The following is a 17445-nucleotide window of genomic DNA, read 5'->3' on the forward strand; positions in this document are numbered from 1 at the left end:
CCCCCCCCCCCTTTATTTGAATTCAAAACAAGAACAAATTTTGATCTTTAGATGTGCATCATCACGGCCAGCAATTCAGACATGAGTTTGCATAAAAGATACATTGAGCATCAAGATTCAATTAAAGACTGCCCAATTCAAGGTCAAAACACCAACAAGATGGGAAACATCCACGTGTCTGTCTTCGTGCTCCATTTTGGAGCACTCCATCAATTATCTGGATCATAAATTCTATAGAAAGTGACGTCTATTGAACCCAAGAATGCAAGCACCTCAAAGTGTATAGCATTCAGACGCAACCAAGCATGTGACCCAATCAATTTATCACCAAGAAGTAAAAGAGAGATTTCTGTTTTCTTTCAGAGCAATCGAAAAAGTTGTTCAAATAATAGGTTCAGTAATTGTCTCAAAATGCATGACGGGTTGTATGTTGCCCTAATCAATTATTAGAAAAATGGTCTTGCCGATGAATTTCTTCCATTTGTGTGATTATGCAAGGCGAACATTACTATCAGTCACTGTCGACAATGCTTGCAGACACTGCAGGCAAAGCTCTAGACCTTTTCTTAACCTTCATTCTAATTATTTTTTCTTTCAATCCCCATTATCAGCGATCTAGTTCATATGTGCATCGGTTTTTATGTATGTGAAACTTATTGACAGTTTTTACTCCGATAATAAAATTTCCTATTAGATATTAAAAATGTCTTTTATCATTGTTTACTTTAATGTGCTTGTTGAAATTATCCAAATTAGTGATGAAGTTCTGCTTGATTAGCAGATAATCATTTGCTTTTTTATTTTACATCAATCAAATTTCTATGTGTATTGGTTCTTATCTGTGCAAAATATATTGACACTGATGGTAAAAATATAATGTTGATAAGGTTTAATTGCCTTTTATCATCACTATAAAGACACTCATTAGAATTATCGATAGTATGCTTAATTAGCAGATTTTTTCTTTCTTTTCCATTCAAAGTAGAAATTACATATCACAAGAAAATGCTCTGCTATCGGTCATTGCCTTGGGAGTCTAGACAAAAGACAAATGTTGACTAATCTTGATATCATGAATGATTTTACAATAATTCATCATTACTTTATCTCTAACTGAAAGATTGACAGCTGTCTATTTTCATTTTTTACAAACCAAACACAAATCATGACCCCCCTTCCCTCTCTCGGGACAAGTTAACACTTGAACTCAGTTTTCTTCAGCTTATTTTCCATTCAAACTCGCAACACTATCTGCATTTTTATGTATTCATTAAAAGAAAATATGAAGCATAACTTTTGCTAATTTATAAGGGAAAGCAGTGTTTTATAAATTGATATAAATTTTGCATTGCAAATGTACTTGTTATAGACTTTATTCCTTTACTTTACCTTTTACATGAAACAAAATACACTTATAGATACAACAAAATTGGCATTGAAAACATTGATGATGTATAATTTTCATATAGTGCTCTATACAAATTATCTTAAAAACAAAAAAAAAAAAAGCATTAAAAGATAACCAAATAAGGAGCAAGGGTTTCATGACCCTCCCCCCCCCCCAGGTTGTCAGATCTGACAACTTACTGTAACTAAGGCAACTGTTAAGATTTTTTTTAAATCTGACAAGTCCTTTGTGAAACAAATTACCATTCTCCACCTATCGATATGATGATACTTTAACCTTAAAATGCTGGATAAAAGTTGTTTTATAATTTCCCATCATGAAAATGGTGAATTGTGATTTTAAATTGGCTGCGAATTAATTCTTATAAACTGTTACCATTAACACGATTACCATTATTAAAATTAACATTTTGTAATAATCTTTGTCTAACTTATTCTTCTTTTTCCTTCAAATCCTCACACAGCTGTTTGATTACATCGCAGATTGTTTGAATGAATTCAAGAAAGAACAGGACCTTCTCAACAAGAGTTTACCTCTCGGATTCACATTCTCATTTCCTTGTAGACAAAAGAGCCTTAAATCAGGTATGTACATTTATTTTTTTATTCATTTATTTCGTTTCTGCATGTCATGACAGTGTACATCCTGAGACCATCACAAAAGTAAATACATTACTTTTTACATAGAAAAGATGTATAATTATGATCATTTTATGCTTGAGCCACTGTCACACCTTGGGATATATACAAAAAATGCCAAAAAGTCGAAACTAGCTAATGATAAAAAAGAAGTAAAATAAAAAACAAATCAAACAACTACATGTATTACAAATATTTACAAAGAGTGTGTGAGGCGTAATAATACTTTGAAATTATATTAATCTCTAAGTTGAAAATATCCAATACAACAAATATTTGTCTTGCTAGAGAATTACATCTTTAAGACAAGTATGTGTTTAACAGCACTTTTGAAAGAATACACAGATAATATATTCCTAGTAATTGATGGATTTGTGAGCCAACAGCGAACATGGTGACATTTATATTAGTAATAATCAAAACAGTTGAAATATTAAAGAGATATTTAGCTGAATGATGATTCCCAAGTGCATTGAAGCATAGAGAATCAGTAGAATTATCTGTGAATTCCATTTAAACAATTGTAGTGTTTAAATGGAGCTTGTATCACTTTGAAAGAGAATTATTGTACATCATTACCAAATACTAATGCATAGTTTTTGAGCTACATGTAATGTGGTAGACTAATCTGTCAGGATTAATGCAAAGAAGTGATGTGTGATGTCACAATAAGAGGCACATTGCACTCATAAAAAAGTCTCTGAATAAGTGCTTTATAGATATCTTATTACCCCAATCGTCAGATCCTGGAATACACACATACAATGCATGCACCTTCTCCACTCCCTAGGCAGCATTCCAAGAAGAGTTCCAAGACTCAATTGCCAGACACGCTCAATAGGTTTTCGCGTCTTACCTGGGGGCCATTTCATAAAGCTGATCGTAAGGTTAGAGCAACTTTAAGAACAACCGGTGACCCTTTCTTGTGGAAAATGAAATTGACAATAAAATGTTCATTGGTGATTATTTAGAGCATAAGAAAGGATCACCAGTCGTTCTTCAAGTCGCTCTTAACTTACAAACAGCTTTATGGAACACCCACCGGGTGCCCATTTCACACTGGGTGGAGAGTGGCAAAGTGTAGATTGACGCCTTGCCAAAGGATGCTAGGTCGTAATGGGATTCAAGCACGTGACCCTCTTGATTACTGTACAAGGTAAGGTAAGAGTCAGAACTGTTACACCTCAGTGCTTTCAGGAAAGGGGAGCATGGTTCATGTAGAAGGGTATATATTAATATATGTATTTTTCCCCTTTTTTTGTCTTTGCATAGGAAACCTCACAACATGGACCAAAGGTTTTAAAGCTTCTGGCGTAGAAGGCCAAGATGTGGTGGAGCTTTTAAACGAGGCCTGCAAAAGAAAGGTAAGCATTTCTTACTGAAATTCCAACCTTATAGATCCTTTAACGTGTTAACTGGCTGAGGCCAAAGCTGGCAAAATTTGGCCTCAAGGTCAGCCTCGACTATGTCAGGGTTCCCAGCCAATTAGGGATGTCGGAAAATTATTTTATTTTTTACCGGTCAGGGAAAAGCCAGGCAATTTGATTTCAAAATACTTTATTTAAATCAGGGGAAAATGCCTCAAAATCAATTAAGGGAAAAATCAGGGAATATTGATCAGCCCAAAAGTCAAAATCACAGTAGTCAATTAGACTGTTATATTGCATAGAAAAACAACATCCATTTAATGACTGGTTATGGTGGTACTAATTAGATTTACATCATTTTTTTTACCGAAAATACATGTAATTCACTGCAACAACTTAGAAAACATGCAAAACTTGGAATGGGTTTGAATAATTATTATTAGGGAATTTTTAAACTTCATGAGGAAAAATCAGGGAATTTTGTTTTCTTGAAAAGCTGGGAACCCTTTATCTCCCTGTTGGCTTTTATCCATTTGGACTACCAGCAGATGGTCCAATTCTCAGATGTCTGTGGCTAAAACCACTATATAGTCTACTGTCAATTTGGTCTAATTACAGTCTGGTCTAACCAGGTCTTGGTCTAAGTCATTTACTGTAATGCCACGATGATTTAATTTCCAATTTATCTACTTCTTTTGCACTTATTCAAATGAAAATTACATTTATAAATGGGCCATTTGATTAAATAGACTAAATGATGTTGGACCAAGTAGATATTAAACTTAATGGATTTAGTGACTAGAAATTTAAACAAAATAGTAAGTGGTTTAAGTGGTAGTTAGACCAAGTGGTTAACTGGTTGTAGATGAACTGATAGTAGACCAACTAGGATTAAACCATGTCGGATTAGTTAAATTTGCATATCTTACTAGATCAATGCAAGGGCGGAAATCTCTCCCCAAAGGTAGGGAGGAAAAAAGGTTTTTACCCCAAATGATCACCCAAACAGTAAGGTCATCTCACCCAAAATATATTTTTATGTTTTTTTATGTATTTTTAAATATATACATATGTTTATTTGGATTTTGAATGATGTATTTTTTTCCACCATTAAAGACCAAAAATATAAGGGGGGACATTTGATATTGTGTCCCCCCTACTATTTTGGGTAGGGGGGACGCTTCCCCCTGTCCCCCCTGGGATTTCCGCCAATGGATTAATACGATGATGGTAACAAGCTTGATTTTTAAAGACTCTCTCATTTAATTTTTGCTTGGAACTAGTCTTGTTTCACAGTTTCCTCCTCGACCTTATATTAACCTTTGGATTTTCTTCTGCATCTGTAACTGGCACCAGCAGATCTTTAGAAACCACCATGTATTTGGACGTTAGCGGGAATCCTTTTAGTGGATATGCTGGTATTGGTGGTTTGTTTGCAAGACAAATTACCTCAATTAGGAAATCAATGAATGCGAGCATTTCAAATGAACCTGTTGGTTTTTTAATTGATTGCATATTATTCAAACCCAGTCAAAGTAAACAAAGCTTTGTATCATTGGTAAACTGTATATTACTAATTTTAAATGATAAAAACATGTTTTGATTTTTGGGAGGACTAAAACTTCTCACTGTATAACAAATAATGAACAGACTCTTGTTTGATTGTTGCATCAAACAAATTTTAAATAGAAATTGGTTTGATATAGGTTTGAATAGGCATTAAGTAGATATCATGGCCCATTTCAACCAAACCTCCCCCCCCCCAGCCAGAGAATAGCCAAAAATCCTGGCCTGATAAGGTGTTAGCTCTGGTACATATATTTGTTTCATTACATGCAGACTGACAATGTTAAAAACATATTATTATTCTGTTATTTTTCTTTCTTTTGCAGGGTGTGGCAATCGATGTAATAGCCCTCGTTAACGACACGACAGGAACTCTCATGTCATGTGCATACTCTGATCACAATACGTATGTTGGTCTTATTCTAGGTAAGGTTTCTCCAATGAAAAACCTCATCTGAAATAAAAGAAATAAAACAAATTAGATTTTAGAAATACAGTTCCTAAAGATTTTTTTAGCAATTCCAACGTTTTTATTCGATCAAAGAAATATTTGGTGGTGTTTGTGCTTTTTTATTCTACCCTGATTACATGCTGCCCCTTGTCTTCATTTTTTAGGAAATATTCTGAGATTTGAGTTGTGGGGTGTAATGTATTTGCTCTCTATCTCATGTTTTCCTAATCTGGTTCCAATTTTATTTTTCTCTGAACCGGAATTAAAGTGATTTCTATATCAAACAAATTTATTAAGTACAACATTCTATGACCCTATTCCACCAGAGTTATTATCTTGATGATTTTGCCAACTAATTGTAACTCTGATGAAATGTTTGATTTTGATTGGTGGTTGTGCAGTGTTACCACGGCAGTTACCATTGGATGGTGAAGTTGCCATGATAGTAACTTTTATGCACCAGGGCCCTGCCCAGTCCTTGTGAGGAATCCTTGGCATATCAGGGCCCAGTTACATAAAACATTCAATCAATCGTATAATTAACGTTAATTAAGCATTCATGCTGATGTCCATATTACTTTAAATCTAACAATAATTTGATTCTCCTCTGTTATCTGCTCAGGTACTGGTACCAATGCCTGTTACATGGAAGACGTTAATAAAGTCGGAACATGGGCTGGTGATGGAAACGCAAGGGAGACCATCGTCAACATGGAGTGGGGAGCATTCGGAGATAACGGCGTCCTTGATGATATTAGGACAGAATATGATATGAATGTAGATAGCACTTCACTCAATCAAGGAAAACAGCTGTGAGTTGGAGTTGATACTGATCACAGGGGATTTCACTTTACACCATAGCTCAAGAATTGTGTGGCCTATTCCAATACACTAATCTTAGGACAGTATATGAATTTAATGTAAAGATAGAACTTTGCTCAATCAAAAAAAAATCAGTTTTAATTACTATTGATCATAGGGATCTCATTTTACACCATAGCTTGAGGATTTTGTCATGTCCTCCAGTGTTGTTATCTTTCTTAAATTACATTTGCAACCTTAGTATAATAATAATGCTAAAAATATTCAACATTCATAACTTAAGCCCAGCTTCCATGATCGGGGTTATTAAGCATTCAAGAAACTTCTTTCTACAAGGTACCCATTTACTTCACCTGTGTTGAGAGTGGCAAGTGTAAACAAATGCCTTGGAATAAGATGTGAATGATGAAGATTTTGTTTATAGATTGTTTAGATTTATCATATTCAGTGAAATGCTTATGATAATGATGATATTTTATAATGGTCACATAAAAATGATTCTCAGAAAAGCAAATAATCTCTGTGCCAGAATGATTTCCCGCAAAACATTCTTATGCATATTACACAAAATATTCACAGAATGCGTTCAAGTATTCCTGTTGTTTGATGAGGATCTAATTGCAATCATAATTTTAAACAAAATTTACTATATATTTAAGATTGTTTTGATAATAATAATACATGGGAATATAGCTTAATCACTGCCAAATGCGTCCCTCTGCACTTAATTGGACATTAATACCCTGGCTTTAGCCCAGCAGCCTTTTACAGCGCGATGGCATTTCAAGGAATAAATTCCTGCTAGGTACCCATTTACCTCACCTGGGTCGAGTGCAGTACAATGTGGATAAATTTCTTGCTGAAGGAAATTACGCCATGGCTGGGATTCGAACCCACGACCCTCTGTTTTAAAGTCCGAAGACTAATCCACTTGGCCACAACGCTCCACATTAAAGGGGATGTGTATCAAGACTTATCATAAAAGCACATGGATATATGGCAAGAGATACAGAGTGGTAGATCTCTTTGGACTTAATATCCTTGTTAATCTTGTATTTTTTGTGTGTTTTTATGTCTTGTTTAGATACGAGAAGATGATTTCAGGTATGTACCTAGGCGAGATTAGCCGGCAGGTCATGGTTAAACTGGTCCAGGCCAAACTACTCTTCAACGGAGTCTCCTCAACAAAGCTAGATACAGCAAACTCCTTTGAGACTAGGTTCCTCACAGACATTGAAAAGTGAGTACGCATCATAATTTATCACCAGGGTACTTAATACATAAAAATGAGGAATTAATTTGGTCGAAAATAGAAAAAAAAGTGATTTTGACTGGATAAGAGGTATAGTAAAACTCTTCCTAGTGTGAAATCAATATTACCTGATAATTTTAGATGAATTACATGCTATGAAGTATGAAAAAAATTAATTGTTTAGTAGTTCTGGATGGCCGTATAACCGTTTTCAAGGCCAAGTTCATGTTGTTTATGAAGTAATGCATAATTGCAAATAGCTTTATGAAACACCACGTCTCACTTTTTCTGAAAAATGTATATTGAGAAATGTAAATTATCGATGGTGGTTCACGAATCTCTCAATGTTCTCTTTGTCTCATCCGTAGTGATGACTCCAACAATGGAATGGTCGTCACCGAGATCCTCAACAAACTTGACCTTGATCCTTCAATAGATGACATCATGCTTGTCAGAGCCGTCTGTCATTCCGTAGCAAAGCGTGCTGCTCGCCTGGCTGTCGCTGGTCTGGCAGCAGTTACCAAGAAGGTCCACCGGGAGAACCGACCCGAGGTGACCATCGGGATCGACGGAACACTCTACAAGAAGCACCCTCTATTTAAGAAAGAGATGGAGGAGATGATGAAACAGCTGGTTCCTGGTGTCAAGGTCAATTTCATGCTTTCGGAGGACGGCAGCGGAAAGGGCGCTGCTCTCATCGCAGCAGTAGCATGCAGGCTACACAACAACAAGGCTCATTAATGTAATTAGGGTTAGCCAATCCTGATGCTCTGGTGACATTCATCTATATCAAGGGTGAAAGACCATCATCCATGAACTGTACTATCAACAACAGCTTTCTTTCATCCAAGATGAAGGCCCCAAAGACCACTCTTTTGTAAGATCAACCCAAAGGTTACACTTTTGATAAAACTTCAAGAAGCTTGTCCAAGACAAGTGTTTTCCACTTACTGGATGCTATCTTTGACCTGAAGGTGAACAGGTCGAAGACAGCATTCGTAGGCAATGGTGATTTGGTCATGCTTTGGTTTTGTTTTATGTTAGAGGTCGACCAAGTGGGGCCTCGGTTGCAGTTGGGAATTCAGTCAGTGACCTCGGGATGAATGTTACCAAATCATGCATCTTAAATTTAAATACATGTATAGTCAAAGGTGGAAGGTGGAAGGTGAAAGGTCAGCTTGTGCTTCCTCAGGGGGTCAAGGGTCAGAGAGTAATATCTCCAGATAAAATCACTTAAGAATGAATGGATTATTTTCCTTTTCAATGGCAAATGAAGTAATAAGGCTATTGTGGCTCCCAACTAGTACTGTGGGTAAAAGTTCATCTCACAGATGTCCAGATTCTGAATGCAGATTTCTTTTACGATTCTACCGGATCATTGATCACATCAATTGCCTCCAGCCTGTTTCTTAAATCTAGTTACAAGCAATGCAGTACCTGTGATCAATGACAACGATGCTTGATTGATTTGACTGCAAGGAAGGAAGCTCATTCGATTGATCCGCTGGAACTATAATTTGTAGTAGGTTTGCAAAACAGGGTTCCTTTTAGTCATTTCAATTCAAACATTTCAAAAATAATTTTAAAAATAATCCCCTCCAGAGCACAAGTTGATTTAGTTATAAGTGGCTGAAACGTACTCTATTATACAATTGGCCAAGCTAATTAAATATGTATTATATGATTGTGATATGTTGTATGTGATGCAGTTTTTAAGTTGCCATATGAAAAGGGGTTGTAGTAAAGTATGGAGAGAAGAGCAACAAGTCAGATTTAAGTTTGTATTGCTACAATCTCTTTTGTTGTATATTAAAACAATACCCACAGGCTAAAAGATATTTTCCAAGCAGCATATATGTGTGGGTTAGAGTAAGGATGTAAATGTTAGAGGCGATGTTTCATAAATAATATTTAAACAGGGTTTGGAAATATATAATATTAAAAGGTGGATATTAGTTATTTAAAGCTAAATACATATCAGGCTGTATGTGTACATCTATTTCTGTCGTCTATACTATCCTTTTGTTTTTCAGTTTGTGGATTTGTCTGAAACCATTATGGAATTTGTACTTAGAAATCACTTTCCAGCGGGAAAAATCAGTTCGCTCTTTGTGAGAGCTTTTGAATCATGAGAAATGTGATTATATACATCTTTTTTTTTTTAATCCGACTGGATGCATTTCTATTTGCACAGTTGTTACGCTACGCTTTAAAAGCAAATGTGTAGTGAATGATAGACTAGTAGGTTAACATGAAATGTATGTGATGTATCTTATATCATCTGTTGAAAGTGGAATAAGTTGCACCAGTGTTATTCAGCTCTGTCATTGGGTTCCGAATGACCGACGATTTTAGAATTTAAAAAAAGACTGTATAAAAGGAGTGTTCTAAGAAAGCAAATGAGAGATATTCATGAAACTTCTGCATATATTTGTACAGAAACAAGTGTTCAACGGCCAAGAGGCATGAGGTTGGCGTTGATATCAATATCTACTCTACTCTAACAATAAAAATATAATCACCAAAGGTAGATTTTAAACATTTTATGTAGCTCATCTGTCAGTCTGAACATGGAAAATAGCACAACATTCTTTGTAAATTTACATCTACTTTTAACAATATTTTTTTTGCGTGTATCTCCTGTTGAAACGTTAGAAATGAGAGCATTCATTTTGAAGCACAAATTATGATAACTTATATCAATTATGTATTCTAGTGACAATGCCTCATTTGGAAGTTGTGTTGTTTTCCACTTTCATAGAAAGATTGAGATCTCAGGTATTTTGTGGGCCTTTGCTCTATCTTTCTTATAGCAATAAACCCCTCTCTCTAACTCTTTCTTCATGTGTTATTGTATCTAGGTGAAGAGTCCTCTTACTTATATAACATGGTGTACTGAGCAACATGTAACTTGTAGAATTCATTTTGCAAATGCAATTTCATTTACATGTGTTTTGTCCTTGTTGTATTTCACTAATATTGACTTCTAAGTTAAATAACTGTTCTAACTTATGGCCGCTATTTATTTTCCGTGTGTCCTGTCTTATCTTATTTGTGAGGAAATGATTACTTGAACAGATACTGCGATATTGATGAAGTACACTTTTTATCTGAATTTATCTAGTTGGCAACATGGAATCTCAATGTTGAATGCAATACAAGTATGTTATTTAGATGTGACCATACAGAGTATCTGTATTCATAGTTAGTCAAAGAGAGAATTTATTTTTATATCGATTAAAAAACAATAAACGGTGGGATTTGATTAAATTGTTTGTACCTCATTGTCTTCAATGTATTTGAAATTATGTGGAAATAACAAATTATATTGAAATACATTTATAATATAGTTCTTACTCTCATGTATAGGTCATGTGTTTTGTGAAAAGATGAAATTTGAAAGTACAGCTGAGTTTCTTTTTATGTTCACGTCCAAGATGTGATTTTTTGTGTGAGGTCCAAGAGATATTTGTGTAAACAAAATTTATATAGTATAAATGTTAATAAGATCAATGAGTTTATCCTTAAATGTATATGTTAGCATAATGTACTTTCACTATTGATATTTAAAGCAAAATATGTATGAAAATGAACTCCACAGCTAGCAAATTGTTTCTCATGATTTTAAAACAACTGACACAATATGACGAAAAATGAACTCTGTATATCAATATGTAAAATGATGTAATTATCTGAATGGCAAATGTTTATCTACGTTTGCCACTCTCGACCCAGGTGTAGTAAGCGGGTACCAGGTAGAAAGAAATTCCTTGAATGCTTGAGAACCTGATCAGGTTAACCATGCTAAAATCTTGGTAATAGTACTGTATGGGCACTAGTATTCAACCCGGCATAATTCAAAGATGTTGACATATTCCTGAAATTTTTTAGAAATAGGGAATTTATCTTAATTTCATGCCTTTGTTACTTCCAGGGTTGTCGGTATTTTCTTTATCAATCTGTCAACTGTAAATTATACGGCGATGGCCTTTTGCACCGAATGGCACTAGTATTCAACCTAGTGAGGATAGATAGCAAATCACAAAAGGATTTAGATTGCTAAATTAGATCTAGATCTATGTAAGTCTCTGGCTTTGATTAATTCCCTGTTTGGTCTCATCTCGAATGGTCTAGTCCATAGTCGGATGGGACAAGGGCAGATTGAGAGACAGGGCCATCTTTCATCGCTAGGTTGAATACTAGTGCCGACCGATTGAATACTAGTGCCAAAAACCATCGCCGTATAATTTGATCGCCCGCAGGCACAGTCGACTGGTTGAAGAAAAAATAACGGAAAAAGAATAACCAGCATTTGCTCTTGGAAATTCAGGTAAATTCTATATTTCTATATATTTGAGGAAACTCTCCAAACGGGTTGAATACTAGTGCCCTTACGGTATGCAGTGCTGAGAAACAAACATATTAAGCACTATACAAATTTTGCATTGTGTGAGTAGTCCCAAAATTATGAATTTAAGAGAGCAGTTACAAGTCTTCCACATGTGGCAAATTTCAGCGGTACCAAGTCATATCAACAGCTTGAAACGTGTGGGCATTGTTGGCCCATATTCACACAAGAAACTAAACAATTTGTTTAATGAGAACTAAAAGGAACCAACTCCCCTTTATTGACTTACTGCCCTTTTGACATTCTGCTACTTGTAATCATGTAATATTCTCAATTCTCGTCATAGTCGTGATATACCGTGTGCTTGTCCATCGTGTGTAAAACGAAGAATAATATCTTCTGTCATGTAACCGTAACTGTTGAAAAACAATGCAAATTTTTGGAAGTACATTGTTGATTATTTCATTGCTGATTTTATTTTATCACTGCTGAGAAACTGTGTCCTCATCTGTATATATACCATAAGATGGAGAAGTAAAAAAAAACTGTCCATGTTTTCATGTACACAGAAATAGGGGAGCTATATTTCTATAGAACCGTGGTGTAGGGTATTTTCTTCATTGGTTGTAATTTGAGACTTTCTAAATAAAACTTGTAACCTCTATGAATAACATGAAATGCTCTCTTTTATTTGAATGCTTAAATTGAAGGTAAAATCGTTGTTTGGTCTACTTTCTATTTGGTTTCATCCTACATAGTCTAATCCAAGTTCATCTAAAACCAGTACTTCTACTGGTAAACTACCAATTCGTCTATTGCCAACTCATCCACTCATCACATGGTCTACCTTCATTTAGTCTAATGCCATTGCGTGGAAGCGCCATGGTGTAGCGGTTCTGACTCTCGCCTTGTAATCAGAGGGTCGTGTGTTCGAATCCCACCATGGCCTAGCGCCCTTTGGCAAGGCGTCAATCCACACTTTGCCACTCTCACCCAGGTGCTAATTGGGTACCGGTAGGAAACAACCGTCATTGTGGTTGGTTTAGCAAGTTTGCACCTAACAGGCTGCTTGGAATGCTATGAATCCAGTGACCGGGTAATAATAATTGTGAAGCGCTTTGAACAGTCGTAGATTGATAAAGCGCTATATAAATGCCAATTATTATTATTAATTATTATTTCGTCTACCGGCCATTTGGTCCAATAACCATTTGATCCAGTAATCACTTCGTCTAATTATCAGTTCGTCTATGACCATTTCATCTTAAAGGAGAATGAAACCATTGGAACAAGATAGCTTGTGTGAAAACAGAAAAATCAAAGAAACAGATCAACAAAAGTTTGAGAAAAATCAGACAAATAACGAGAAAGTTATGAGCATTTGAATATTGCGATCACTATTGCTATGGAGATAGCAAATTGGCAATGCGACAAAGATGTGTGATGTCACTGATGAACAACTCTCCCCATTACTTCAGTATATATTTCACTTGAATTGCCTCTTTTATCACATCTATCCATAGATCATGTGTTCTTTCTACATGAGGGCATGTAATACATATTTTTTAAGAATACATAATGGATAAAGAGTTTGTATCATCGCAAGAAAAAGCAAAAAGAGACATTTTGAGGGTATTTTATAGTCCACCAAAGGGAAAGTTGTTCATCAGTGACATCACACATCCTTGTCGCATTGCCAATGGGAGGATCTCCATAGCATTAGTGATTGCAATATTCAAATGCTCATAACTTTCTCATTATTTGTCCGATTTTTCTCAAAATTTCTTTATTCTTATTCTTTGATTTTTCTGTTTCTACACAAGCCTATTTGTTCCAAAGGTTTCATTCCCCTTTAAAACCAGTTGGTCTAAGACCCAGTTTCTTTTCATTAACTTCACCCAATTAACACGAAGTCCAATCAGACCAAATGGCGTATGGTTTTAAAGTAAATGGCTATTGGACCAACTGGTTATTACACGAAACAGCAAGTGGACAAAGTGGCAATTAGACCGTGTGTATAGTGGACAAAGTGATGGTAGACCAAATGATAGTAAATGAGTTGGGAATTGGACGAATTGGCATTAGACCAATCGGAAATGACTCTAGTACTACCTTTTTTTCTGTTTGCTGTTCATCCTGATTACCATTTTGTCTAATTTTCAGTTGGGCTACACCCATTTAGGCTAACATTCACTTGGTCTAACACCACTGAGTCTTTATGTTAAAAGAAACTGTTTATCAACCAAATTTCATTTAATAAAATGCAAACAGGAAGTAGACCAAGTGGAATTCAGACTATATCAGTGCTTGGACCAAGTGACAACCCAAGTGAGTTAGGACCAAGTGATTTTTGGACCAAATTGGTGGGAGACCAAGTAGGTTAGCCGTGTAGGTTTAGCCATGGTGGTGTTTAGATGGCAAGAGAATTAGACCATCTGCTAGTTGACCAAGTAGGTTTAGCCATACCCATCATAAGGTCTTGGCCTTGATGCCCCATGCATTTCCCTTGACGATTTCCCGAGGACAATGGTCAATACTATTAATAATTGTCTCTTTGGTACTCTAGAAATATAACAAAACTATATCAGGGATGTAAATAAGGGAGTTCAAATTTAAAGCTGCTTTGCCGGGCCATTTTTTTTTCATCTTTAGGTTGTGGTGGACTGATCAACTGCATACAAATTTAAGTAAAGGAGCTTGTGCAATTTCAGTTATAAATTTTAATTTGTAGCCACTCACACCCCTGTAAATGAATAGATGGCGTTACAAGCGGCAATCCATTTATTATACTTAAAGTGATTACAAAAACAGCGAGAAGGGAAGAAATTACAAAAACACAAAAATAAGAGTTTAAATTCATAGCTGATTTGTCGGGCCATTTTTTTTTATCTTTAGGTTTTGGTGGACTGATCAAGTGTGTACAAATTTAAGTAAAGGAACTTGTGCAATTTCAGTTATATATTTTAATTTGTAGCCACCCACACCCCTGTAAATAAATAGATGGCGTTACAAGGGGCAATCCATTTATTAGATTTAAAGTGATTTTTAAGAACGGAGAGAAGGGAAAAATAACAAAAAACATGAAAATAAGAAAAGAAAAGCAGATATTTGGGCTGTGTTCCTCGATTTTCTTAAAAGAAATCAAATGAAAATGATGGAATGGGTCATTTTTTTAACATAGAGTCAGCATTATTGTATTGATTTAATTTCTTCCTGAAGAGACGTTATATGCCGGAGCCTCTTTCATTATTTTTTTTTGGGGGGAGAGGGTCGCGGAATAAAAGTGGACAAAAAAACGTACATTGCTGTGTTCTATGACTATCATTAATTACACCATGGAATTTCCATGCCATTTATAATGAAACAGAAATCTCATTATCCAGACTATTTTCAGCTCCATCGAGAACTGTGATTGAGAATAGGAATAGCGCCCGCATAAGGTCACGACCAGTCACTGAAAAACCTCTTATCATTCCCACGGAATTCCCTGATACTCCTCTTATCGCTTTTCTTCCTTTTCCCCACTTCCATTTATCTTTTTTTTTTCAACCTCCAACAGGCGGGTGCGCTTTGCCCCCTGGATCCGGCTATGCGTAAAAAAACGATCAGATTTTTTGAACCAATTAATCTGTATGTCGGTTCAAATATGAACCGACCAAGTGTTAGTTTAAAAAAATACACACAAAATGAATCGGGATATTTTGGGGGGGGGGGGGTTAAGCAACATTATTCGTAAATTCATATTCTGACCAACTTTTGGATAGGTTTAAAAAGAAAATATCAGTCTATATAACAGAAAGAATTGACCAGTGACGGTTTCATGAAAGCTGCGGGTTATCCGACAATTATCATGATTATACCATCTGAAAGGTGTCAGGAATGACAACTTGTTAAAAGACAAAATGTTGATGAAACAACTCAAAAAATTCCCCATATCTTATGTCGTTTATCCAAGGAAAGTGACTGAAGATCGAGGAATGATAATAGAATGTTTTTTTTATCCATAATTAATATCTAATATTTCTATTTTGTTTCACTTAGCAATAGACTGACCGCTAAACATCAATTTTTCAAGAAATGAGCTCGGCCCGAGGCTGCATATAATTACGAGAGGCCAACACGGCAATAGCTGTCTGCCCTATACAATTCAATTCATGCAATAAACAAGGCATAAGCGATATTGTGCCCAGGGCGTAACAGGGGTCGGTGGCCAGGGGGGTAGCTATATATTTTCCTGTCTTATCACGGTATAAACAGGATTTTTTTATATGATTGAGCCACAAGCATTAGGGCGAAGTTCAATGCATGATAAGTCCGAAAAAGAGGGGGCACAGCATGGCACGCGCAGCAAAAAGTTGCTTGATTATAGTCCCGAGCGAGCGAAGCGAGTGAGAAAAAAATACCTTTTCATGAGAATCTAACTTTGAAATTGATTTTGACATGATATTCACAATATAACATCATAGCTTACATCTTTATCATTTATTCTAATTTGTGTCACTCTTTCGTTGTTACCTTCGATATTTTGTATAGCCTCCTTTTAAGCTGTCTTCCGTCTCTCCTTTATACTATAGTTTTGTAATGTTGTCCCTACGTATTGAAATTAAGGTTACAGGGGCTTGCCTCCCATACAAGCTTTGCTTTTCTTGGCAAGCTCCTCCGTTCTATTTTATATAGTTATTAGTCAAAGTTACTTTAGTTCGCATTAGTTCTCATTGTTTATACCTTCTAATTCTTATGCATTATCCCGACTGATATTGTACTTTAATTTTGACTATGTGTTGTTACGTTGATTTTGTTTTGCTTTGTGAACGGAAAATGAATTCTTAATCTAAATCTTCCTTTCCTTTCATTTTTTTATCTTTTTTTTTTTTGTTCTCGGTTAGAGAACTTTTTGGGCCAGTGCTATGCGGATCGGGTCTGGGGCAACCTCGGGGGAGGCAAAAAAATTTTTTTTGGGGGGGAGGAGCAACACACAATGTTTTGCATATTTATCAAAATGGAGCAAGAAGCGCGAGCTATTTTTTTATGTAGACCCTACTGACTTGTAAAGGGACGAGTTGTTTGCATTGGATCATGAAGACGATATTTCACCAAAGAAATAATGCGAGCGCGAAGTGCAACTTCAGAATTATTGATATCCTGAGATGATAATTGGACGTTCTAAGCACATTTTGTAATCATGAACTGGATGGCTATCTAATCAAACAATAATTGATGCGAGCGCATATTAATTCAATGGAAATTATACGCGGGATGTGTATCTCGCTTGAACGAATAATGAAAACTCTCATCGCGAGAAGCATATTGATTTGAACATTAGTCAGATTTTTAAGCCCTATGTGAACAGATAATTTACTTATCTCAGTCAACAGCATAGAGATATATACTAATAACGCAAATTAGTAATACATCTCTATGGTCAACAGTTACTGCGAGCGCGTAGCGGGACCAACATTTTGAATTTTATATAATGACCTAAAAGATTGATGTTAGTGACAAAATTGTTGGGAGCTAACAGTGAATGGATGAGGAAATTTTCAAAAGTTAAAGAACGAAAAACCTGTTTTTGAGCACTTTGCAGCTTTTTTAG

The 17445-nt window shown here is 35.6% G+C and overlaps 1 protein-coding gene across 2 annotated transcripts in view; it reads left to right on the top strand.

Moving 5' to 3' along the window:
• Window positions 1-12516, top strand: part of LOC121425403 (hexokinase-2-like) — a 39539-nt gene extending 27023 nt beyond the window's left edge. For both annotated transcript variants that reach the window (XM_041621447.1, XM_041621448.1), the window contains 6 exons: window positions 1872-1992; window positions 3319-3410; window positions 5306-5405; window positions 6053-6242; window positions 7337-7492; window positions 7873-12516. In XM_041621447.1, the coding sequence (XP_041477381.1) occupies window positions 1872-1992; window positions 3319-3410; window positions 5306-5405; window positions 6053-6242; window positions 7337-7492; window positions 7873-8245 (1032 nt within the window). In that variant the 3' untranslated portion in view covers window positions 8246-12516. The remainder of the gene's footprint in view (window positions 1-1871; window positions 1993-3318; window positions 3411-5305; window positions 5406-6052; window positions 6243-7336; window positions 7493-7872) is intronic.
• Window positions 12517-17445: the final 4929 nt, after the last annotated feature.

This window comes from Lytechinus variegatus, chromosome 12 (genome assembly GCF_018143015.1).
Source record: "Lytechinus variegatus isolate NC3 chromosome 12, Lvar_3.0, whole genome shotgun sequence".
NCBI lineage: Eukaryota > Metazoa > Echinodermata > Echinoidea > Temnopleuroida > Toxopneustidae > Lytechinus > Lytechinus variegatus.